This window comes from Pelodiscus sinensis, chromosome 5, assembly GCF_049634645.1.
Source record: "Pelodiscus sinensis isolate JC-2024 chromosome 5, ASM4963464v1, whole genome shotgun sequence".
Classification (NCBI taxonomy): Eukaryota; Metazoa; Chordata; order Testudines; family Trionychidae; genus Pelodiscus; species Pelodiscus sinensis.
In genome coordinates, this window is record NC_134715.1 from 87,384,642 (window position 1) to 87,410,720 (window position 26,079).

Below are 26,079 nucleotides of genomic sequence, written 5' to 3' on the forward strand. Positions count from 1 at the left end.
TGTATGTGCTTTCTCAAACGTGGTCTAACAATTTAAGAGTGTTTTAATTTGTTGTTAGAAAAAATATTTTTATGTTCTAGCTAATGTCCTGTGGCTTACTAGAAATATTGAAGTTCAGTGTTCTGGAGCTCCAAGAACATCTAGATACCTATAATGCCAAAAGAGAGGCAGCAGAGCAGGTGAGTCTGCATTATTTATTAGCCTAATACCAGTTTCAGAATTTTAAAAAAATACTAGACTTTCACAAGAATATCAAGCCTTTCATCTCAAACAAAATAGTAGACTTCCTTTTGTTACTAGCATTGTCTCTTCTATTTTGTATAGTTTTAAAGTATTATTTGAGCTATGTGTAGTTGATGCTTGTTGCACATACCTATACACAAAGCTTGACAATTAGTGTAATCTACTTGCCCGTAGCGAGTAGATTACAAGCCGGCACAGCCGCACAGCGCAGTCTTTGCATGCACAGCATGCCGAACCGCACGGCTGGCGAGTGGGGCTCGCTGCCGCTTGGCGAGCCCTGCCTATACACTATTAATTTTTACTGTGTTTATGGGTAATTGTTAGATGTTCAAAAGGTGAAAATTCATCAGTGCGGAACTCACGGTAATCTTGTTACTCCTTTATATAAGTACTGTGACGTAGAGAGGGTCTGTGGTGCTGAGATTTTAAATAAAGTTGACATTTAGACAATATAATTAAATAGTTTAGACCCTGAAGGTATATGTTAAACCTAGCCTCTTTGCAAAGGGCAGTAGTTTAAAAATTGAACTTTCAGCAAAGCATGTGTGCTTGCTTTTGTGAACCAATGTCATTAAACTGACTTTAGAAGCATACTAGCTCCAGGAAATTCAAACAAGCTCCCTTTCATAAAATAAAGAAAATATGGAACCAGATTCACTGTTGCGAATGTAGGAAGAGATGCATTTTGTACACACCTATGTCAGAGTAATTGTCTAGAAAAGAGAGCAGTCTCTGGTTAGGCTAATGGTGATACTGTTGTCACTAAACCCCAAAGGTGCCATTGAGAGAGGACATTTTGAAAATATTGGTGGAGATCTAGAGAAGTCTGTCAGAAGATGCTGAGGAAATCATAGAATCATAAACACTAGAACTGTAAGGGACCTTGAGAGGTCAGTTCTAGTCACCTGCCCTTATGGCAGGACCAAGCACCCAGGACCAAGCACCAAGAGATGTCTATCCAACCTGCTCTAAAATATTTCCAGAGATGGAGATTCCACAACTTCCCTAGGCAATTTATTCCAGTGTTTAACCACTCTTGACAGTTGGCAAGTTTTTCCTAATGTCCAACCTAAAGCTCCCTTGCTGTAGTTTAAGCCCATTGCTTCTTGTCCTATCCTCAGAGGCCAAGGAGAACTATTTTTCTCCCTCCTCTTTGTAACACTCTTTTATGTACTTGAAAACCACTGTCGTGTCCCTTCTGTCTTCTCTTTTCTAAACTAAAGAAGCTCAATTCTTTCAGTCTTCCCTCATAGCTCATGTTCTCTGACCTTTAATCATTCTTGTTGCTCTTCTCTGGACCTCTACAATTTCCCCACGTCTTTCTTGAAATGTGGTGCCCAGAACTGGACACAGTATTCCAATGGAGGCCGAATCAGTACAAAGTAGAGTGGAAGAATGACTTCTCATGTCTCCCTCATAACACTCCTGTTAATGCATCCCAGAATCATGTTTGCTTTTTTTGCAACAGTGTCACACTGTTGACTCAGTTAGCTTGTAGTCCAGTATGACCCCTATATCCCTTTCTGTAGTACTCCTTCCTAGACAGTCATTTCCCATTCTGTATGTGTGAATCAGATTGTTCCTTCTTAAATGGAGTACTTCACAGTTGTCCTTATTAAACTTCATCCTATTTACCTGAGACCATTTCTCCAGTTTGCCCAGATCATTTTGAATTATGACCCTATCCTCCGACTCCTTCCAGTTTGGTATCATCTGCAAACTTATGTGTACTCTCTATGCCAATATCTAAATCACTGATGAAGATATTAAACAGAACTGGTCCCAAAACAGAACCCTGTGGAACTCCACTTATTATGCCCTTTCAGCATAATTGTGAACCGTTAATAACTACTCTCTGAGAACAAACTTAAACAAAAACTGGTCAAGTAACAGTTATCCAGCCAGTTATGCACCATCTTATAGTAGCCCCATCTAACTTGTATTTGCCTAGTTTATTGATAAGAAGATCATGCAAGATTGTATCAAATGCCTTACTAAAATCTAGGTATACCACATCCACTGCTTCTCCCTTATCCACAAGACTTGTTGTTCTATTAAAGATTCTATCAAATTGGTTCAGTTCCATGCAGGCTTACCTTATGGGCTTGCATCTATTGACATATGCAAAGGTGTGAACCTAGGACACTGGCTCTGAATTTGGTCTTTCTAGCTCTTCTGTTTTGAAAACCTAAATGGTCTCTTGATATTTGCCTAACAGGCATTGGGTTGTATGGTAAACAATCTTGTACCACTCAGGGAATGTAATGATCATTAATATATCATATTTGCAATCCTCTATTAAATGGTTCTGACATGCTGCCACATTTTTGTTAGAAGTAATCTAAAGAGGCATCTGGTTTCCTTGGTTAATTATCTCTACATTCTATCTCTCTCAGTCTGAGCTTCTTGGAGAAACATTTTTGAAAACTCTAATTTTTAGAAGAGTTTTTAAATTATGTTTTCTAAATTTTTATTTAAAAGGTCCTTTTAAGATTTTAAATAAGGGACTTTTCTTGTCCTATCTTTGATTTTAATAAGGGTCTTTTTAGCTTTGGAGAAATTGATTACATAGAGGAAACAGTAAAACTGACTATTTTGGAGAACCTGATCTAACTTTAATTGATGTCAATGGAGAGTCTTCCACTGACTTCAGTGGGAGTTGGATCACATCCAAAGTTCTGTCATATGCACAAAGTGAACAAACTATAAAAAAGAGGCATTTTTTCGCCAACACTCCTCTAGTTATAGCAATGTTAGAAGTCACACCAGAATAGTTGCTAAATGTTCACACAAAGGTGATTTTTCTAGTTGACACTGTACCTTTTAAATATACACTGAAGGAGATAAAATTCAATGAGGTTTATTGGAAAGGCTAATGTATTTTCAGCCAAGTCACTCTTCTGTTATGAGATGAGACCTAAATCAGAACATAAATGAAACATATGGATTCACCTTAGTCTTTTCAAAGTCACCATAGCAGCCAAAAATCAAGAGAATTGACCCTTTTTGTTTAGTAGATAGCTCAAATAAAAAAGATCTGTTTGTTTATTAGTATTAATTTGTTACCCTTACTATTATCACACTAATTCCATTTTTTTAAACCCTGAAAAATCCTAAACAATGTTTGGATTATAAGTACAAATATAAGTGTTCTGCACTAGCTATGTTTCTGATTAAGTCTCATCTGATAATTTGAATGTCTCCAGTAGCACCGTATCAGAGTGCCACACATCCCTAATATGTATGTTTTAACATACCTGTGAAATAGGGAAATACTATTTTCCCCATTTTACAGAGGGAGAACTTGAGACATGGAGAGGCTAAGAGACTTGCCCAAGATCACCCATGAAGAGGCAGAATAGGGACTTGAATCAAGGTATGTGTTTTATACCTTGAAAAGTAATTACACAAACTGGTATCGCAAGATTCTTTCTATGTGGATTGTTTCTCAGTGAGTTAATTGCCCATATACACATAAAAAGTTTGATTTTTTTAAATTATTGACTAACAAACAGTCAATGTTGATCACCTTTTGTAACCATAAAGGCACTTTAAATTTTCAATTATATTTTTGTATTTTCATTTTTGTTCTAGTTTATTCTATCCATAAAGATTAATGCAGAATCTCTTAAGTTGTGTGCATTTTGTTTACATAAAGGAATCTGGTGTAGGGAAGTTAAGGATGGCCTCTGTCAGTATATCACAGTGGAGCACACATGTTTTCGTTAGTGATGCTGTCAAAAGACTGCCCAAGGACTTATTCCTGTATTCAACCTGTCTTTTACTGATATATTTGTGAGTGATTAGGGCAGGGCAAAGGTTTCACTGGGTCAGAGAAATTGTTCTGAAATATCTAAGAGCCTAAGGCAGATTTGCTTTTTTTTTTTTTTTAATTTGCATCAAGAAAGGAAAGATGGTAACATTCTTATTTTAATTCGCATAACATAATTTAATTTAGAAATAATGGCTAATTTTCTCCAATTGGTTTTCTTGTTCCACAATAATTAAAACATATTATTTTCATTTATTCAATGAATTCACAACTGTTTGTGTGTTGTGCAATAAATGGAGGTTTAGGAGTCTTCGGAAGTGTTGAGCTTAAAGCATGCTGAAATTAAATAGGGCAAAAGAAAGTATTGATTCAAAGTTGTATCCAGTTGTTTGCCCATGGTTGCTGTTCATTCTTTAAATGTTCAAAATGCCAATTAACTTAATATAGCCAAATGTATTGCCTGACCACAAAGCAGTACCATACAAAAACAGAGACATTCTTCTTCTGTGAAAGCAAATTCTCACGACATGTTCACCATACATAGTGTGCCTCGGAGATATGTATTTCAGCTAGCTGTATCAGATGATTTTACAAGTTACAAAACTCTTTACATTACACATCATTAAAATTCATTTAACCAGTTCCTTAGCTTGTTGTTTGGTACCTTCCTTATTTTTCGTTTGGATATTAGCATTCTAGCTGCTGGTCTGTAAAAGTACCTCCCTGTACTTTCCCATATCTCATCTGAATATTCCATTCCAAATACTGATGAGCCATGAAAGTTTCCCCTAAATGTATTTGATACAAACTTTTCTTGTATCTTTGCTTTGATGAATTTCCTGTTCTGTAAAAGCAAAGCTGACTTCAGCTTTTCAAAGTGCTGTGGAATAAATTATGTGGATGAATAGAATCGTAGGAAGAGCATATCACATTCAGATAAACTTCTCTATTCTGTATATTAATACCATGTACATAATAACTTTGAACATGGTACATACTGTGCCTAACATATGTGTCGGCTAATAAAGTTAGTGAGACATACAGGATGTCTTTGAAGTAAATTGGCTGGCTATATTCTAATAGGTAATTATTGTATAAAAGCAATCTGTGTGGTATAGTAAACTACTTACCTGTAGGATCAACCCCAAGAATTGAGCCTAACTGTAAATCTGTTTTAAAAACTTTACAGTGAAAAATATACAAATGTTGTATGTGGTATATAGGGCTGTTAAGTGATTGAAAAAATTAATTGTGATTAATTACACTGTAAAACAATAAGAATACTATTTAAATATTTTGATGTTTTTTACATCTTTTAATATATTGATTTCAATTACAACACAGAATACAAAGTATATAGTGCTCACTGTATTATTTATTTTTATTACAAAACATTTACACTGTAAAAAAAATTCAGTTTACCTCACTGAAGTATTGTAGTGCAAATTCTATCATGAAAGCTGAACTTAAATTATTTTATATAATCAATATATTTGTGTTCTATTCAAAAGAATCCTTTTTTAGTTCAGCCCCAGCTGCGGTGGCACAGGGCTCAGGGGTAGGGGTCAGCCCCTGAGCTGGGGGGGGGGGTAGACCCAACCCTGGGGAGTGCAGAGTTCAGGAGGGGAGACTCAACCCCAGAATCAGATGTGGGGGAGGGTCAGTCCCAGCCCCAGGAGGCAAAGAGGATGGCTTGGGTGAGCCCTGCTTGGGGGGGGGGGGGGAAAGGGAGCGAGGGACAGTTTGGGCAAGCTGTTTTATTTTTTTAAATATGGTCACCTGGGAGGGGAGAGGGACAGGTGTCAGGGTCTTTACTTCTCTTGTTTACTTCTCCACTGGAGCTGGAACCACAGCTTCATGTTTTTTTCCTCCTTTCTGGCTGCACTGGTTTTTTTGTTTTTGTTTTTTCTTCTCTAATTTACACTAGTAGGAATTGGTCTCCAGCATGCTCTTTTACGGTACACACATAAAGGGAGCAAGTGACAAAAAGCCAACATCCCTTTTGCACTCTATGGTCTGTTCCCTTATATTAAGATTTTCATGGTGTTCATGTATTAAAGACTAAAGCATAGAATCAAAGGAGAATATAAGAAAACAGAGCACTTCATGTATCATGTAAATACTGCAGGGAGCTCTTAACTACTTAAATATTTTTTCAAAGATTTCAAAAATTTCATATATGATACATCAGATAATGTGTGAAAAGCAGATATTAGGTTCTCAATTTCTGATGTAATTTGTTCTGATGCAAGCTATATCATTATTCTTATTGATGGATGCTGTCAGATGCAAAGAACAAGATTTAAAATATCCAGTGGGATCTGTGTGTCTAATTGAAACTGACACCACAGTGTTTAGATAATTTCACTTCTCCTTCTGATAAGCACACAGGCCTAGTTAATTCACTAAGTAGACTTTATTAAATTGAGCAGATGGGAAATCACATTTTTCTTTTCCCTTTCTTGCATCAGACAAAGGTTAGGAAAAGGTCACTAAAATTTCCAACAAGAGTCATGATATACAGCACACATTCTGCTAAGCTTACTTCCATGGATGTGTTCTGTGCTTCAGAGGATAGTTTGCTCTTTATCCTCAATATGTTGCATAACAATCCCAGGAATACTCTATTTCACTATTATTGATATTTGTGTTTCAGTAGTGTCCAAACTGTGCTTGGGGCTGGGGAGGCTAAAATGATGCACTGTTTAGCAAGACTGTTAGCTGATTTTTATGTATGTTTTATATTAAACTTATGTCCTACAAAATAGTGATTGTCTCTTAAATCATCCTTTGAAATAAATCCTTTGAAATCATCCTTTGAAGTAGACTTCCGATAATCCGGAACCTATGGGACCTAGGTAGTGCCAGATTATCAGATATGCCGGACTATCAGGACATACTATAAACTGGTTATATATCTACTGTATACATTATATACTGTATATAAAGTGTTTTTAACCCTTTTTATTGTACATACTGTATACAGTATATTGTAATATTTTAGTTTTTTTAAGCCTTTTTTACCCTTTTTGCTCAGTTCAGCTGCTGCCGCTGTTACCTTGTGACTCATTTTTTGCCGGAAGCTAATGACACCATCTACATGTTTCTGTAACTGGAAAAACTTAAACAATGAAGTCTAGCAACACCTTAAAGACTAACGTGGCTACCCCTCTAAAGATTTTTTTCCCTCCTAAATAGTAAGAGCTAGGACCACCAAATTTGGTTTGCTGTAATCATAACTTAAAGCAAGATCAGGGTTTGGTTGTGCCAGGAAAATGGGATGTGCATGGAATTCAATGCACATTTGAATTGTTTATAATAAAATGCAATTGTTTATAATAAAATGGAAATGGAACGGTCTGGAGGGAGCGACATGAATATGGGGAGTGGGCAGCTATAACCCCATTGGGTCAGCAGTGGTTGAGAAAGGGATAGCTATCTACTACATATTTCAGAGAGTGTGTCTGTCTGTCTGACCCCCCCGCCCCAGCTGAGAGAAAAGCACCCCTCCCCCAGCTGTGCCCACTACAGTGGACAACTCAGGCACTTCTCACCTGGACCCCAAGCTGCTTTCATGAAAGAGGCCTGGGGTTGTCCTTTTTCCCCAGGGAAGCCTGCTTGCTGAACCCCTCATGCCCCTAGAGCAATGATTTAAATGAAGGGGGGGGGGGGGGAGTTATTTGAGTTAAAGACATGAGCAAAGCCAGGTAAATCTGCTAGTGTGGCTATTCAGAATTACATTTCCATATACTATTTTCAAAGAAATGTGGCAGGTTCTATCTTTTCACTATCTAAACCAAATCAAAATTTGATTCAAAGTGTTCTTTAGATACACATCTTTTTAGCCATTAAAGGTTTTGAGAAATAATATAATGAATTCTTCTAAAAGTATTGTGGCAAGGTCCTCACCTAGGCCTCTCATCCTGGGACTCCTTCATCCACAAATCACCTGGAGATCCTTTCTGGTGCAATCACCCATGCCAACTCCCCACCATCTTCTATTTACAGAGCTTTGTTCACAGCAAATTAAGCTAGCCACTCTCTGGCTCCTCTCACTTCCTGTCTGGCTGCCTTATTTAGCCCTCTGGTTAATGAGGCCCACAGCTGTTTCTCATTAGCCCCTCAGGCATGGGCCTGCACAGTTGGCCTCAATTGCCCTTTTCAGCCAGGCTGTAGTGGCAGAACTCTGGCTTAGCCAGCAGTCTGTCACACTATGTTGAATGGAAATTATTTTAGCATATTTAATTAAGGAATTTTCTATTTCCTCTGCTACCTGCCATGCATCCCCAATCACCAAGTTTAATGAAAGTACTATAGGTAGGGTGTAGTACACACTATGGAATAATAAAGCTTACATGAAATTTTCAGTAGAGAGAACAGAGTAACTGCTACGTAGCGCTTTTTTTTCTTAGCAGAACAAAGAGTGTCTCTCTCCAAGATCTTCTGGTAAGAAATTAAGAGCCAAGCAACAGGCATTGGAAAGATAGTTTTAACTGGAATTAAACAAAATGAGAAAAATTAGACTGTATTGATTAAATAATTTCAATGATAATCTGGGTATATTGAAAGGTATTCGTAACAATATAGGTTTTTGGTATTTTTATTAGTATCTTTGGTTTGCTCTGTGTTGCAGAATACTTTTAATTGCTTATTTATTTTGTAGTGGCTAGATGACTGCAAAAGGACATTTGGTGCTGATGATGGCCTAAACAGAACCAATACAAATGCTCAGGTAGGTGTTTTTCTTTAGAAGCTTTCATAGAGTTTATTAAAATAAAAAACTTGTATTCTGCACAAAAGTCCTTTTTTGATCTTCCTGGGGATTGAAAAATGTTGTACAGCTTTTCATTTCAGTTATCAAGCCATCTTTTAGAAACTCAGATTCTTATGAAGTATTGGCCTAATAATGAAAAGTTGTCGTTTATGAAAGTGAGCAACCAGTCTCGGTTCAAGGCTTAATAACACTGAGTTAGATAAGAAGGGTAGATACAATCTGTGTACCAGAGCAAGTCTGGCTTTTATGCAGTTGTTTCTAGAAGAAAAATAATTAGCATTCTGTTTCTGTTCTTGTCAGATTATTGTCTGACCAAAAAACTGTACTGAATCTCATATAATTAGTACCATATACATATGTATGACCTGTCTGGAACAATATTTTGCTTTATTGTTGTTTTATTCTTAAAGTAGCAGCACGACAGAAACTTTGTCAAACATTATTTTGCTAATTACTATCTAATATGAAACAACCCATTGTTATTAGTTGAAGGTTGTACTTGTAAAAAATATGCATGAATAATACATTGCATGAGAATCACCTGCATCTTTAACACTAGCTGTACTAATTGTTGTAATGGGCAGGGCTCGACAAATCACTGTGGATTTCAGCCGGTCACCCCGTTACCGGCGGCACACGCATGCGCAATGCAGGGCTGGCGAGTAGGTTTCACCGCCGTTTGTCAAGCCCTGGTAATGGGTATAATAGCCTCGTCTACTTGGGACAAGGTTTGTTTCTTTTAAAAAAATGGATAATATTCCCACTGTAAAATGGCAGTGAAGAGGGAGGATCCAAGCATATACACTATTTTACTGCCTTTGGTCTATGGGTTTAATTATGCTCTGTAGGATCCTGTAATAAAAATGATGAAAGACATAACTATAATAGATTTTTAAAATTATTTTCATAGAAAGATTTAACAGGGAAGGTAAAAAGGAAGAAAATGCCCCCTCTCTCCTTTGGGTAATTCAGAATACATACATGCCCTAAGGGCTGGCTTCACAACTCCCATTGGCTGGAAGTGAGGGGCCAGAGAAACATGCTGGCAGCCATCTGAAGGATACACTGCCCAGAGCCTGCGCCTGAGCCCCGAGCCTTCTTCCATTCCCAAACTCCATTCCAGAGCCCACAGCTCCATGTGCATCTAAACCCAGAGCCTCCTTCTGTACCCACACCTCTCATCCCCAGCCCTAACCCAGAGCCCTCACCCCCTCCTGTATTCTAACCCCCTGCCTCAGGCCAGTGAAAATAAGCGGGTGAGGGAGAATGAGTGACGGAGAGGGGGGAGAACCTTGAGGAAAGGGTAGTGCAGGAGATGGGACAAGAGTGTTTGGTTTTCTGTAGTTAAAAAGTTGGCAAACCTAGAAAGGGAAAGCATTTTCTTTCTTTTTACTCCATTATCAAATCTGTTTATAAGAATGTGATTTTTTTTAAAACAAAATCCATGCAGTAGCACTGTTGGTGATGCCAAACTTATGTCTGTCATTAATATTTATTTAAAAGAAATCATGTATTCATCAGTAAAGATTCCCACTTTGTAAACAGGGTTTCAGGCTTTAAAAGATTTTTTTCTTCATTTTTCACAATATTCTATTTGGGCCCATTTAAGCTATCCAAGTTTTTTAAAAATCCCAATTCAGATGTTGTTGGTTTTGTTTTTAAATTAAAACAATATTGGAACAGAAGCTTAATTCTGCATCTAAACCTGCATTAAGAATTTTAAAAAATAATTTAAAATGGCCAATATATTTACCTTAGAAAAATGGCTAAGCACACAAGCTACTGTTCACAAGGATGTTTAGTGCACATTAAAACTGTTTACACCTTAATATCTTCCTTGATGTGTATCATTGTATAAAAAGAATATGTAGATATACACTTTACTTACACAATATCCTAGAGATTTATTACATATTTTACCTATATAATAATGAAATAGTTCTCTGTATTTCTATATCATCTTATATTTTCAAAATGTTTTATAAAAATGAATTAGTTCTCCCAATGTACTCATCAGGGAAGTGAGTATTAACTATTGCTGCTTTATAGATGGGGAAACAGAAATGGAGGGCAAATTCATCCCTTACTTACACAGATGCTGGAAATTGGGGTGCTGAGAGTGTTGCTGCACCCCCAGGCTTGAAGTGATTTCTATCAGATAGATTTGCCATTTTGTGGTCTCTCGGCACCCCCATTATACAAATTATTCAAGCACATCTGCTTACTTCAGAAGTGTCCAGACCTGTTAGAACCAGCGAGGGGTGCATAGGATTCAAGAAAAGCAGAGGGTTTTTTCTCTGAAAAGAGTGAAGATCAGGTTGTCAGAGGGGCTCAAGGCAGTTAGGTGCCCAACTCAAATTAACCTTCAGTTGGGCGTCCAACTCCCTCAGGCACCTTTGAAGAAACCCAGGGTAGATGGTTTGCCTGAGGCCACATACTAAGTTAATGTCAAAGCTATCTCCTAATAATAAGACTCTTCACTGGATTATACATTTACCTAAAATTTAAAAAAATTGAAAACATAGTACCCATACACCTATTCACTCTCACAAAGGAAGGTGAGGTATTTTTAAAAAATACACCTTTTACAGACTTTCTAAATATATTTAGAAATGACTTGAAGGAACTATTGTGGATTACTGAATGTGACACTTGTTTCAGAAAAAATTCTAAACGGCATGAAATGTTAATAGATTATTAAAGTAATCAACTAATGTACAGAGCATTAAAATATTGCTTTGGCCAGAAAAATGCCACCTCATTCAATAGATCTGCTTAGTTCATTGACATAATAAGATTCTCCTAATTTGTAGCACGGCCATCAGTACAACTAAGAGATAAGGAGCTGAATTCTGTTCTGGCATATGCATCATCAACAGAATTGCTAACTAAATCCAGTTATAGAATTGTTTATTAAAAGTGATGACAGTGGAGACAGAAAGAAAGCATCTTGATGTCAGATTCCAGTCTAAGTTTGCAGGACTGGCAAATTTAAAATTAAAAAATTATGTTACCTATAAACTTAGTAAATTTGATGTAAAAATCATTGAGAGATAAAAAATATAAAACCACATAATACCATTTTTCACACTAGAACTTCATTTCATTTTTAGAATAGCTTTGTTTAAGCCTATATTCCCCTTAGAAATTCATGCCTTTTTCATTTTTGATTTATAATAATAATAATAGACCCTGCCTGGCATGTTCAGTTCTTCTCTGTTGGTCACTAAGGGTGTATCTATGCAGAAAAAAAAGTACAGCAGCAAATCCGAGTGCACTTCAACTGACTCAGGCTTGTGAGGCTCACACTGCAAGTGTACAAATAGCAAATATACAAGCTCATGCTGTGCACATTGTTATTTATACCCATCCTATGGGTCCAAGCAGTATGTATGTACTTTACATGCCACTATAAGTGTAGACATAGCCAAAAATGCTTTCCTGGCGTCTCCCTCCACCCCCACATGCATACATTCTTCTTCTAAGACAGCATATGCACAATCCAAGAGGGAAATGAGACTGAAAATCTTACAGTGATGTATTATAAAGGTCTTAGTTAAAAACTCTAAAACAAAGACTTTCTGAGTTGACTTAAAATCCAGAGTGACTAACACCTTAAATTCATGGGGCAAAGGAAAAGTTTTCGGGGCGGGGGACCACTTCTCATGGTCAAATATGATGGCATGGATTAAGGAAAATGGATTGTAGAGATGATAAACCCCAATTGTTCTGGTTTCTGATGGTTTATATAAATATTTATACATAAATAAATCCAAGCTCCTCCTGTGGCAATGTTGAAGTATATTTTTATTAAGGTTTTAGGACAGCAAGAAAAAAAGTTACTCTTTGTCAGTTATATCAATGAATGTTTAGTAATTTCACTTTGTATTCAGCCTGACATTTTCCCCATTCAATGAACCTTTTGAGAATGGTAGATACATTTCTTCCTCCAGTTTACCTGGGACATCTATGACCCTAATTAAAATAATTTCCTACACTAATTCTTGATCTTTTTCTTCCTTTGTATTTTTGTGACCCGCTCACCTTCTTGCTTAGCAAATGGAAATTCTAGCAGTAAGTGATGGCTCTTGATTTATTTAATATTTAACCATGCCAGTCAACAAACTGGTCTCCATCTGTCTCTTGTCCATTTGTGACATAGCAATGTCTTGTCATAGAATATTATGAAAGTACTGTGTGCTTCAATTTTGTATAGTCCTAACTCATGAACTAGTGGTCCTTTATAGATGATATGATCCTGTAGTTATTACAAATTAATAGCAGATGCCTCCATTCATAGTGGCTTCTCTGACTAAATATAAAGCAATATTAACATTGCCTTCTCAATGACTACTGTTTTGGATAAAAATATGTAAGTTAATATTGCTGTGCCATTCCAATAAGAATATACCATCAGATTCATATTTCTTAAAATACAATCATAACAAGCTTTCATAAGGAAACATTATTCTTATGTCTAAGAATTGAATTTGTTTCCTCTTGCTCTGTCATGCAATTGTAACCTTAACACTAGGGGTAATAGTATAACTGTTCATATTAACATTGGGAAAAGAAGCCATACTCATAAATCTCAATTGTTTGTTTGGTATCATATCTACTGTTTAAACTGACAAAACAGCCAAAAGAAATAAAGCAATCTGTGTATTTCCTACTGGAGCATGACATTTTGAAATGTCATTTGAATCTTTTTTTTCTTGTTGGAAATGTGATCACCTTTCGTAAAAGTTTAACTTGCAAGAGCAATACTACTTTATTTCTAATTACCAATCTCATCCTGAATGTAGTTTTCATCAGCTTTCATCAGCTTCTCACTACATTGGCTTGTAAATCTTCTTGACATTTCCTTCTGTGCAGCAAGCAAATAACTATTTTTAATATTGTAAATTCTCTGCTGGACAAGCTGGCTGTGATTTATTGTCGGATTGTGTCATATGTTGGTAGAGCAGCACTCCTTGAATTTAATATAATGTTGCTATTTACATTTGTAGGAGCTGGAGTTGTGTCGACGGTTATACAAGTTGCATTTCCAGTTGCTGCTTCTGTTCCAAGCCTATTGCAAACTTATCAGCAGAGTAGATGCAATCAAAACAGAGGCAGAGGTAAAGGAAATCATATTATTTAGCGACCTGTTATTGGCAATACCCATGAATTGTTTGTTCAAAAGCAATACCCATGAAACAATGTAACTTTTTATAACTTTTTTTTATCAGTGGTTCATCTCTCTTGAATATGGAGATATGCATGTCCAGCTGTTTTGTAGCCAAGAGATAAAAGATTTAATTAGAACTTGCAATTATTTTCCCAGTCATTGAATTACATCTTTGTTGATCCTTGGACTACTTGAAAGCTCTTTAATACATAGTAATGCGGGGAGCTCAATGGTCTTATAAAATTCAAGGATTTTAAATGTTTGTGTCACTGTTGGTGTATACCAATCAAACAATAAATGAGGAACATCAACTCCAAGAAGATTGTTACAAAGACTTTCTGCCTCCCCAGTATCTTTTCATCTGTATATAGTTGTATAATCAGTTTGCAATTAATATTACAGCTTTAAAGTCATTTTCAAGTTTCAGATTAATATAACCCATTTTTTCATATCTATATAAGAAGCTGTTATATGACTTCAGCACAACTAAAATCAGGAATCAGATGTATCAAGTTGAAAATACAAAAAAGAGGCACCCAAAATTAGTGACATATCTTTTAAAAAAAGGTGCTAATAAAGGTTTTTACAGCAGAAGGTTGATTAAAAAAGCCTGGAGAGGCATTTTTAAAAATTTGCTGAGTTGAAAGGGCAACTAGCCTCTTAAAGAAGAAGAAATGGTTTTAAAGCTGTCACTCAAAGCTGCACACAGGTAGCAGGAATCCAGCTACCACAGGTAACAATAGCAGTGAAGACAGCAGTGTGGACTTTGATGCAGGTAGCACAAGTAGGATTGCCACGTGTCCAGTTCTCAGTTGGAATGCCTGGTCGAAAAGAGATGATGACAGCTCTGCTCCACACTGCTAACCAGACCACTATAACTCCAGCTGGCTCCACAGTGCCCATTGGCTGGAAACTGTAGCCAATGAGAGCTGTGGGGCTGACACCTATGGGTCAGTGAGAGGAGCCTCCTGACCATGTCTCTACCTAAGAAGTAGAGATGGAACATGCTGTCATTTCCAGAAGCCACCTGCCATAAGTGCTGCCTGGAGCCCAAACCCCCTCCAACACCCCAAACCCTTGTCCCCCTGCTGCACCCTAACTTTCAACCTTGAGCACCCTCCTGCACACCAAACCCCTCATCCTTGGCCCCACCCTAGAGCTCGTGTCCTCAGCTGGAGCTCTCACCCCTACCTGCACCTCATCCCAGCCTAGTGAAAAGGAGTAAGTAAGGATAGAGGAGAGAGGGTGATGGCAGGAGAAGGGAAGAGCCTCGGAGAAGGGGTAGAAAAATGGGTGGGGCAGTGCTGTTTATTTTCTGCCAACAGAAAATTGGCAACTTTAAGTACAAACTCAGGACAGAATCTGAATATGTACTCAGCTCACTAGCCTGCTCTGAAGCTTATGCTATGCTGAGTTCATTGCTTTTTTTTTCCACTTTAAGGGTGCATATACATAGCACTAACTCAAAATAAGATACACAATTTGAGCTATGCAAATTGTGTATCTTATTTCATGCTATTTCAAAATAGCTTATTTTGTCATTTGGTACAGTCCACACAGCGCTGAATTTCAAAATAAAGCACTATTCCGAAATGTCCCTTACTCCTCACAGAATGAGGTTTACAGAGACATTATAGGCTTGCTATGAAATTATAGTCTTGCTATGAAGACAGGGGATAGCTATTTTGAGATACTCCGGTTTCCCAAAATAGCATTGCAGCGTAGACGTTCCCTACGTGACTCAACATAGCTCAGATAGGCTAACCCATGAACAGCTTTTGCTGTGTAGACTTATCCTTTTTCTCCTTAAGCCCCTCCCTATCCCTGGATCCCCAGTCCTCCCTCACGTGCACACACACGCCGACCCATAAGGGGGATCTGAATATTTTCTTTCAGGAGATCCAAGGTATGCACATTTGATGATAACATTGGGTAATGCTTATAAAACTGGTTGTCTCCCATTCAGCAGATGCTATGGCAACTGGGCATGCATATTTATCCCCAATGACCGCCAGTCACCATGTCGGCCACAGAAGCACTTCAGAGTATAAATGTCGTGTCTTTCTTGTGCTCTGTGGCTAAGGGAGTGTTCTTTCACACCTGTCACGTTTGGGGAATTATGATCTTGGGTTTGCTTCCTGTGTAGACCATGGCAGATTAAATGCAAGCTCAGGAACAGCACTGCAATATATGCACTCTCTGGAACACACGATTGTGTTTAGGTCACTCTTTGTACACACACACATGATTTTTTTTTAAATTTCTGTGCATTCAAGATTTTCTCTGTTTAAATGGAATAATTTCCACTTTATTTCATTCTTACAAAAGAGGTTGCTTCTTCCCGTTGAGTTAATAAATGGCTACAGCTGGAAGGATCTGTGGCCCACCAATTACAGTGTGCTTATGAGGTATGAATTCCTGCAAGGAATTCTAAAGAGCTGACTAAGGAGGATGGATTATGGGAAAACTCATATGCTCTTTACAAGTATTTGAACCATGTAATCATCCATATGCAACAGTGTTTGGGCAAAGTGGCCACACCAGTGCCCTTGTCAGTATGTTGTCATGAATAGGAGGGGAGGGGAGGACACATCCCTATCTTCTTGCAACATTTATTTTGACTGAAATGAGTTTTTGATTCAGAAGAGCTCAATTCTCCATGTGTGTTTTAGGTTATAAACATGTCAGAAGAACTTGCCCAGCTCGAGAGCTGTCTGAAAGAGGCTGAATCTGCCTCAGACAGTGGTATTGAAGAAACTGAAATACCAGAAGCTTCCCAAGCAAACACAGAAACTGCCATTCATTCTCTTATTGAAACCTTGAGAAACAAGGAATTTATAGCAGCTGTAGCACAGGTCAAGGCTTTCAGGTAAAATGTGAAATGATTTAAACTAATATGCTTTTAGAGCTGCACTCAGTTTGATAACAGACATTTTTAATTTAAACATTGGCTTGATTCCAATTTTTTTTCAAATCTTGCTAGATGTCCTTGTTGAAAAGGACAAAACTGATTATTTTATGTTTTTTTTTCTCTTATGCATTTTTGTCACTTGAGGGTAGTTCTGATTATTTTTCAAAGGATACAGTTAATATAAACTTAATGTAATGTTACCTTGTAAGAAAATGACATTTCATAAATATAAGACTAGCACCTTAGAGTTCTTCTTACATTCTTTTCCTCTCTGTCTCTACATATATACATACACACATGTATTCTTGAGAAGAAAAATGAAAGTAATGTTAAATAATTAATTTTTTTGTTCTGAAAGAAAATGATTAAAATATTTAAATTGTATGTTCACAGGTCTATTTGGCCCAATGACATATTCGGCAGCACTGAAGACGACCCAATACAAACGCTGTTGCATATATATTTTCGTCATCAGACACTGGGCCAGACTGGTAGCTTTGCAGTAATAGGCTATAACCAAGACATGTCAGAAGTCAGCTCAAAACTGATGGAACTTAATTTAGAAATTCGAGAGTCTCTACGCATGGTTCAATCCTATCAGCTTCTAGCAAAAGCCAAACCTGTAGGAAATATGGTGAGCACTGGATTCTGAACAGCTTTTCATTTAATAAAGAAGCAAAGTTAAGGATGCCTCAACATTACCAAGCACCTTTCATTTAAAAAAATATACTGATGGCCAATACAGAATTTTAACATAACAAGAAATGTCATCTACTAAACTAATGGAGGTAACACTTTATGGACTGCTGTTTCCACACAAGAAAGCTGTGTGGGTGGTAGTTATTTTTTATTATACACACAAACTATATTAAAGGAAAAGGGCTAAAAGCAATGCATATACATGCATTATTTTCTGTAGAAACAGAATTATAAGTTCTGTTGCAGTAATGGTCTCCAAATGTTGAGACAAGTAAAGCAGGTAGGATGAGGCTGAAATCAAGGCTGATTTATTTTGGCTGAAGACCTGCAAGATTTCCTGATTTTTCCAGCAGTAACTGTAATCAGCTAATGTCTAATGATACACTTTGCAATGCCATGAAGAATGTGCAAGTCATACATGAGCAGAAAAAAGACTTAAGACTTTGCAAAAACCATTGATTTCTTAATGTTTTATTTGCTTTTTGTTTTGTCTGTCATGAGGAATTGTGTGAGTTGAAATGGATATGTGACCATTACATTTTGAAAGTATGGATGTTTGTTGACAAAGTCTCAGAGCATGCCTGAAAGAGCAATGCAAGATTATTTTTTGATAAATTTTATTTTATTAGCTTTAATCCTCATAGTGTGTAAATGTTAGGACATTTAATAATATTTTAAACTGGGATTCCCCAGTGTTTCTAAAAGAAATAATATATCTTAATTTTATTGGAATGCTGCTCAGTTCTCTGATCAGTGCTTATGTTATAAATATTAACAACTAACCAAAAAGTAGCTGCCTGCAGAGACTTTAAAATGTATATTAAAGATATATGCTGCCCATCAGCATTTCTCCTTAGAAGAAAGTTAACTTATTTTATTCTGTATATATTCTAGAAACTGTATAGTGCAAAACCAGTATTTTTCTTGTACATTCATGCAATGCACTGTTATGAGTATAGATGTACAAAACTAATGGGGAAAAGGGGAATAGTGGCTATTGGTTGTAGAATACATAACATGCAGTCTGTGTAGTCTGCTGAATTCAAGAAAAGGGGTGTGACAGCATTGTGCAAGTATCTTCATAACTTGTTACACCTCAGGAATTGGGACTACCGAGGGGAAAAATGAAAGGAAGAGGAAAGTATCAAAACATGCAAACCTGCACTATACTTATAGTTCATTGTCATGATAGCATAAAAAGAACAGGATTGTGTTAAATAGTATTTTGTAAAAGAAATATGAATGTAGTCCCATGAGTCCTGATGATTTGAAAGGAACACCCAATATTTTTATATGCATCTCTTACCCACTGTGATTTTTTTTTAAACTGGGCTCTAATTGCAGAGTTTAGAATGTAGAAATTAAAGTCTTAGCTTTGCCTTTTCTTGGGGAAATGAACCCCACTAGAAATGTAATTATGCTGAAATTCATTAATTGAAGGCACTGTAGACACTGTTAGACTGCTGACAGTAGTTATGGTATTACCTTAACAAGCTCTGTAACTGGTCAAGGCACATTCATAATCACTGTATTTTTTTGACCTGATAAAATTGAATTATTCTGATGTTTGTAGTACTGTAGATATTTAAGTATTTACAAGGGATATGTAGCTTTATTTAGTGGCACATTACCCATTTATTTACAGCATTTTACCAACTCTCCCCCCCCCTTTTTTTTGTAAAATAAAAGCATTGTATCTGTCATCCTGTGTATTTTCTGCAAGCTAGATAAATGCTATAGTATCATTTTTAGATGTTTGTAAACACTGAAGTGGAAGGCTTAGTGAACATACCGTGCAAATTTACTGCTGAAATTGTAAACAGATTTTGATGTCTTCTCATAGGTCATGTCAGCTACAGCATTTTAATGTGCATCAAAATAAGGTTATAATATGACATCCATATCTAATTATAAATTACAATGCACAATTCCTAAACATTAATATGAACAGTTGTAAGCAGAAAGTGAAATTATCCAACTAAACTAGGTCCTAGCCCTACTCTCTTACTTTATAGTTTAGCCTTATCTGGGTGTTTTCTCCCAATCCACCACCTTCTCAAGCCTCTGAAAGGACTACACAATGTCTTCCAGCACTATTTTCTTAGACACCAGTTATCCCTGTAACAAGGAAGTAGTAAGCCAATTTAAGTGTAATTTCTTTTGGCTAATAGGTGCAAGTATTTCCACATCCACTTATAATTTGCTGAATTCTTACACTAGCTGATATCCTTGATGAATATTGTTCTGGATGATTAAGTACCTGATCTGATACTTAGGTCAATGACCTGTTTCCCTTTGAAAGCAAGGGGGGTACCAAAGAAAGTTAAGGTTCTACCAAGTGAAATTATTAGATTTACTAAATACGCTGGTGGTTGGAGTGTCAACTAATGCAAATGGGAAAGGCACCCATGGGCTAGTGAGTGAGACTGCAACCGTGACTCCACCAACCAACCACAAGATAACTTGCTCTTTAAAGAGCTGGCCCAAATTTTTGGCAACAAATCAAGCTCCATCCTGTTTCACATATACAAGAGCTTTGTGGGCTGTAAAATCCTGTTTAAAAAAAAGTTAAACTATGTTTAACTGGTTTAACTAGTAACGCAGGCTGAAGGGCTGCTTTGTCCAGGCTGGGCCACTGATTAACCAGATTCCCTGGTAAGCATGTCAGTAAGATGAATGATTACCAGTAACTGATTAACCCTTTACATCCCTGCCTGCAACCCCATCTAAAGTTACACAGGCCACTGTCCATAACAGGTATCGCATGTTATAAAAACAGAAGTTTGCATTAGGTATATGCAAGAATTTACTGTCTCCCTGTGAGGCATTTGACATGTATTAGGACAGCCTACAAAATGTTTGGAATATACTGGAGTGTAAAACTGTAATACAAATGAGTTCTGAGGGCTTTCCATGTAACTGAAATTAACAAAAGCAGCCTGATCCTCCAATTGCCAAAAATAAGACTTCAGCCTGTACCATTATTATGCTAAAAGAACGAGGTAGGGAGATGGAAACCAGATTTTTTTTCTCCACCCTACTTACTGCTTCCTATTTTATAGTATGACTAATATTGCCACTACAGTGAAGCACCACTTTCAGAATTGGGCTTAGTTATCTTAAGCTCCAGTCTCTTGCCTCAGTGATGTTGGATGAGGATAGGGAAGAAAAAAAAGTCCTTTGAGTCAAATTAAGCAGTACATGTGTGTCTGTCTTTCTGCATGTATGTTCTATGCTGTTAGAAAGCTTTTATTGTTGAGGCACAAAACAGTGACATACACTACTGCATCTTCTATAACAAGGTAGTTTTGCAAACATCTGATTCTTTGGTAACCAGGGAGCATGTGCTTACTTATATCTTGCTGGCTGTTGTCTTCCCTGCCTGATGAAGTCTACCATTCCAGAAAGGAAGTTTTCTGGAGCAATAAAGATTGGACCATGGACAAAGATGACATACCTCTAATGTGTACAGCTTCAGAAAAGTCAGTAGACTTATTTTTCCATCTAAACTGTCTCAAAAAAAATCCATCTGGCTATAGATGAGTTAAGTGGTTTTAGTGGATTGGGCACAGAGGTCCCAGTGTTCATTTAATGAAACTGACTGAGGCGCCTTCATTACCTTAAAAAAAATTAAAGGTCGAGATGGTCCGAACAGTTTCAAGATTGGCTCCTTTAGCAGAAATGTATTTACATTAGCCTCTAAAGTAGAGGTAGGCAATAATTTTTGCTAGGAAGCTTCCCAAGAATTTGGAAAGTGATCAAGGGCTGCACTCTTCCATATCATTGGAGGTGGTGTGGTGGTCTGGGATGGAGGTTGAGTACAGAAGAGAGCTTATAGTAAGGGACTGGGGTGCAGGAGAGTGGGGGGGGGGTCTGGGAGGGAGTTTGGGTGAAGGAGGCAGTTATGACCTGGGTTAGGGGACATAGGGTGCAGGGGTTTGGGTTGTGTCCTTAGGCAAGAGGGGGTTGACCTGGGGATGGGGGCAGAGGGTTGGGGTGCCAAAGACAGGCTTTGGCTGGAAGACTTACCTGTGAGTCCCAGCCAGCAGCCTTCTCAAGAAAGCTGCCTTCCCTGCCCTGGGCTGCCTTCCCTGCCCACAATAGCTGCTCCTCAATAGCATGACTGGGGAGGAGGAAGGTGGCAATCTAGCACTCTGCCTGAGGCTCGCTGCTGCATCCATAAGCCAGCTCAGCAGGCTAGATCTAGCCCATGACAGGTATTTTGCCCAGGCATGTTCTAAAGAAACTCCCCCCCACCCCAACACAACATGGAAATACTTGGACTTGATTCCTTTTGGATTGCCCTTCTTGCTATTTTACATAGTGCTCATAGTATCATATTAGAGATGCAAGGTTACAGCAAAGTTAAGAGCCAGACAAAGCATGTTAGCTGATCATTTCTGGGACAGATCCTTCCCTTCAGTCTCACATACACTGGCTGATACATCACCTGTTAATGGGTAACTAGCAGCTCTCTGCAGGGCCTGAAGTAGCCCCTACATGTCCCTGCTTAATCAATTTCCTGTTGTATGGGACTCTCATCCCTACTCATGACCCCTTTTGAATGTGGTCACCAGGGCTCACTTATACTTGCCACAGCCCCACAGTCCAGGCCAAAGCAAAAGACTGATGATTTCAGCCCTGAATTGAAGAAAATTCAGAATTATTTCCATTGTTCTACATTGAGATGGTCAAGCCAGATTCTGGTCTATAATAGCCTCTCCAGCAAACATATTTAAAGACTTTTCACACTGGTCCTCTACACCTCCTCCCCCCCCCCCCCGCCCCCAATTTGTAAATAAGTGGCCAATGTTATAACTACATGGGAGAAGCCACCAGTTAGCTTCTCTCAGATCAATTCCAGAAAGAGCAAAATACCTGCTGGGGGGGAGGGGGGGAGAAGAGAGCATCTCAGAACTGTCAGCAAGCCACACTATTCACATCCATAAGTAGTCCATCTGTGTGCTACATTTGCCACTTTCATGTCACAAGTGGACTTTGTTTTGAAGGGGGATTTACATTTTTGTGCTGTTTGTTCAGTTTAGTCTTTCAACCAAAACTCCAATTTATAAAACTGGTAGGAGGGAAGATGAACCATAGCTTTCATGGGTAATGGAAAGATGTAGACAGATTAACTAATTTCCTGTGACTTTAGTAGTAGAATTTATCACTTCTATTAGTCATTTCCCTAAAACTATAAGCTCTGCCCTGCATTTGTTTAATATGAACAGGATAAGGGACAAGTTACTCTTCCTATTACCTTGTTAGCATCAATATTTACACACACACACACACACACACACACACACACACACACACACACACTTTATCTGGGATTGAGTTTAGCATACTACCTGTATCATACGTCCTCACTGGGAGTCTTAAACTAGTGCAGTGGAATTTTGGTTGGTTCAATCCAAGCTCTGAGCAACCATTTTCCATCACTTTCACAGAAGGTAAAAACTGATTGGAATTTTCTTGTAATGGAACTCCAAGCTATCTCCACCTCTCCTTCAGTCTCCCAGGACAGACAGCTGATGGAGCATAAGGCTTATATCACTATGCTGCTTCACTAGCAAGGGTCAGAAAGGGTAAACTAGAAACCCAGCCAGCAATCACTGAATTCTTCTTTGTATGGTTTAAAAAAAAAAAAAAAAAAACCACTACTGTTCCTCTTCTATGGGGTCCAGTTAGAGTTCAAGCCTTGTTTACCTTCAGTTTTGCCCTTCAGCTCCCTTCTAGGATTGTTTCTAACCACACCAGCTAGGTGGAGATGGATAGTTAACACTTCTAATACTGCCTCAGTGACACACACACACACACACGTCCGTCCAAGGATAGATCTAGGGTTTCCTCCCTATCCATCCTTTCAGAGAATAGCAATAAATAGGTCTATGAACTTCAACAACTCAGTCCATTTTCTACCACTTAAGATTACCCCCCTATTAGGGCTGCTGACCTGTTTGTTTTGATTGAATTATTTTGTTGGGTCACAAGACACATTCTAGATTAGGGATGTTAACCAGTTAGCTAGCCCTTGCTAGTTAAATCTGACAGCAGCCAGTCACGCAAGACAGAACAGCCCCAAGCTACAGTGGGGCCAGCAAGGCAGGTGGCAGGGTTGGGCAAAGAGTCCTAGTTAAAATGGTTAACTACTATGATTTACCCTGCTAATCATTTTAACATCCCATCATAAACATATAGTTAGGACTCCATTCAAAAATGCCTTACCTTCTATGATGGACTGCCCTCCCCCATATTAAAATTCCCAGAACTCAATCAGGAAAATACTCAACATCCGCAGCATGGGTCATCAAAGTTGTCTAAATTTCCCAATACAATACACAGTTTGGGGGGGGGGGGGGGGAGGAGGAAGACACATGTATTCATACTGGGAACAAATCAATGTAAAGCACTGAATCTAGGTTTATGCAGCTAGGTAAAGGGCATGTTAAAAAACTATGTGGTCATGACTGATTCTTGCTGTAACCAAGAACTGCCCACCTAGAAACAAGTTTGTGAAAAGGAGAAAGAGTGAGGGATGTTACAATGTTGTCATCCTACAAGCTGCAGAATACAGACAGTGAACAAGGATGAAGAATGTATTCCAAACAATAGCAAGAAGGAGTAATGTGTATATATTTCTTTTAAAAGACTTCCTGTTTACAAATTGATAACTTTAACAGAAGGACAGTATTTCTACCCAACTGCTTTGTGGGGGTGAACATTTAATAATGTTCCCATTCATAGCCGTAGACTAGAATTTTGTCCATAACTTTACATACAGCAATCACCAATTCTATCTTTGCTGTAAAAGAAGAGAGGCTGGCTGTGATGCAAAAGCAAGAGAAGAGTGAGATCTAAAATGGACTTTCATTAAAAAGAATATAGGGAAGACCCCAATGATACCTACAGATGGTCCCTACTTTACCAATTATAGGCATAGTAGGTTTAATTCATAAGTGATAGTATTTAAGAAAAGTGATGGTCTTTCCAAAAATGTCACAGCTTAAAAAAAAAAGTGTTGAGGGAGGGTTCTTAAAAAGCCTTAAGTATGCAGTTCCACTGTTCCTCTAGGAATCAGACAAATGAGCATAAGGGGGCAGTGGCAGTGATACGTACAGGTTTCATCCAACTGTTTAATTAAATCTTCATATCTGCACCAATTAGTTTGTATAGAATGTAGCTTTTAAAGACTGGTATTTTCTACTTCCCCAATAAGTGCCAGTTCCTACAGACGGTCCATATACTTTACAGCAGCAATTCTGTGCTATTGGGGGAGAGGGGGGAGTAATTGCCTGGTTCTACTTGCTCTCACTCTTATACTGTGGTTCCAGTTCATGGCTCTGCCATTGTTATCAGAGAACAAAGATCTTGATATACACCTTAAGGTCTTCCTCCCCAGTTAGAAAAGTGGAGGATGAGATGCAAGCAGGCAAATGCCCAGGACTATGAATGTCTGTTGGGCGCAAACAGGACATCCCTTACCTATTATGTTTTCTACCTAAGGATACTGGCCCTAGGTCAGTAAGTAAGATTTAATGTTATGCAACAGTTTCCTCTTATTGTAAGAATTTCAGAAAGAAGTTGCTATACCTTTCCTCACTGTAACCTGACTGGGGTATCTCACTTCACAAAGAAGTCTCGTTATTAGCAATTTATCTTTCCAAGAGAGTAATTGTATATATTCTCTGTAAAACAGCAGAATCTGTCTACAGTTTGAGTGTTAGAGAAAAAAATAGTCACTGCAAGATTAGCTAATAAGTCAGCTAGAATAAAAGTAAGCTTTCACACAATAGGCTCCTTAAGTGACAAATAGAACCATTATAATTATGACTAGCCACACCAATATACTTCTATTAGAAGTGATATAACCACATTGAGACACTGAAAAGCTTGCTGTTATAGACTGACTGTTTGATTTTACCCTCTTACCTTTACCGATATGCACCCCCGAGTATATGCCCCCTTTAGATTATGCCATTTCTTTAAAGAGTGCTACCACAGCACATTTAGCAGCAGCTAGTTTAGTTGTAGAAATTACTATACAGGCAGTCCCCGGGTTACGTACAAGATAGGGACTGTAGGTTTGTTCTTAAGTTGAATCTGTATGTAAGTCGGAACTGGTGTCCAGATTCAGCCACTGCTGAATCTGACCGCCAGTTCTGACTTACATACAGAATCAACTTAAGAACCCCAAGCGTCCCCAAGTCAGCTACTGCTGAAACTGATCAGCAGCTGATTCCAGGAAGCCCAAGGCAGAGCAACTCTGCCTCGGGCTTCCTGTAGTCAGCGCTGGTCAGTTTCAGCAGCGGCTAAATCAGGACGCCTGGGGCAGAGCACCTGGGGTGCTGCTGGGTTGCTCCATCGCTGCCGGCTTCCCCGAGGCTTTGCAAAGCCGCAGGGGGGGAGGCTCGGTCAGCAGCTTTGCTCCGCGTCTTCCTGATCTGCAGACCAGGGAGACGCAGAGCAGCTTTTCTCGCCCGGAGTAACTGCAGATCCGACATAAG

The 26,079-nt window shown here is 38.2% G+C and overlaps 1 protein-coding gene across 12 annotated transcripts in view; it reads left to right on the forward strand.

The window, feature by feature from the left end:
• FRYL (FRY like transcription coactivator) overlaps nt 1–19,270 on the forward strand; it is a 389,109-nt gene extending 369,839 nt beyond the window's left edge. For 9 of the 12 annotated variants that reach the window (XM_075930454.1, XM_075930453.1, XM_075930452.1 and 6 more), the window contains 6 exons: nt 81–179; nt 8,679–8,747; nt 12,846–12,863; nt 13,799–13,909; nt 16,632–16,828; nt 17,264–19,270. In XM_075930454.1, coding sequence (XP_075786569.1) covers nt 81–179; nt 8,679–8,747; nt 12,846–12,863; nt 13,799–13,909; nt 16,632–16,828; nt 17,264–17,522 — 753 coding nt within the window. In that variant the 3' untranslated portion in view covers nt 17,523–19,270. The remainder of the gene's footprint in view (nt 1–80; nt 180–8,678; nt 8,748–12,845; nt 12,864–13,798; nt 13,910–16,631; nt 16,829–17,263) is intronic. The other 3 variants (XM_014568673.3, XM_075930455.1, XM_014568677.3) reach the window with 1 other exon arrangement.
• Nucleotides 19,271–26,079: the final 6,809 nt, after the last annotated feature.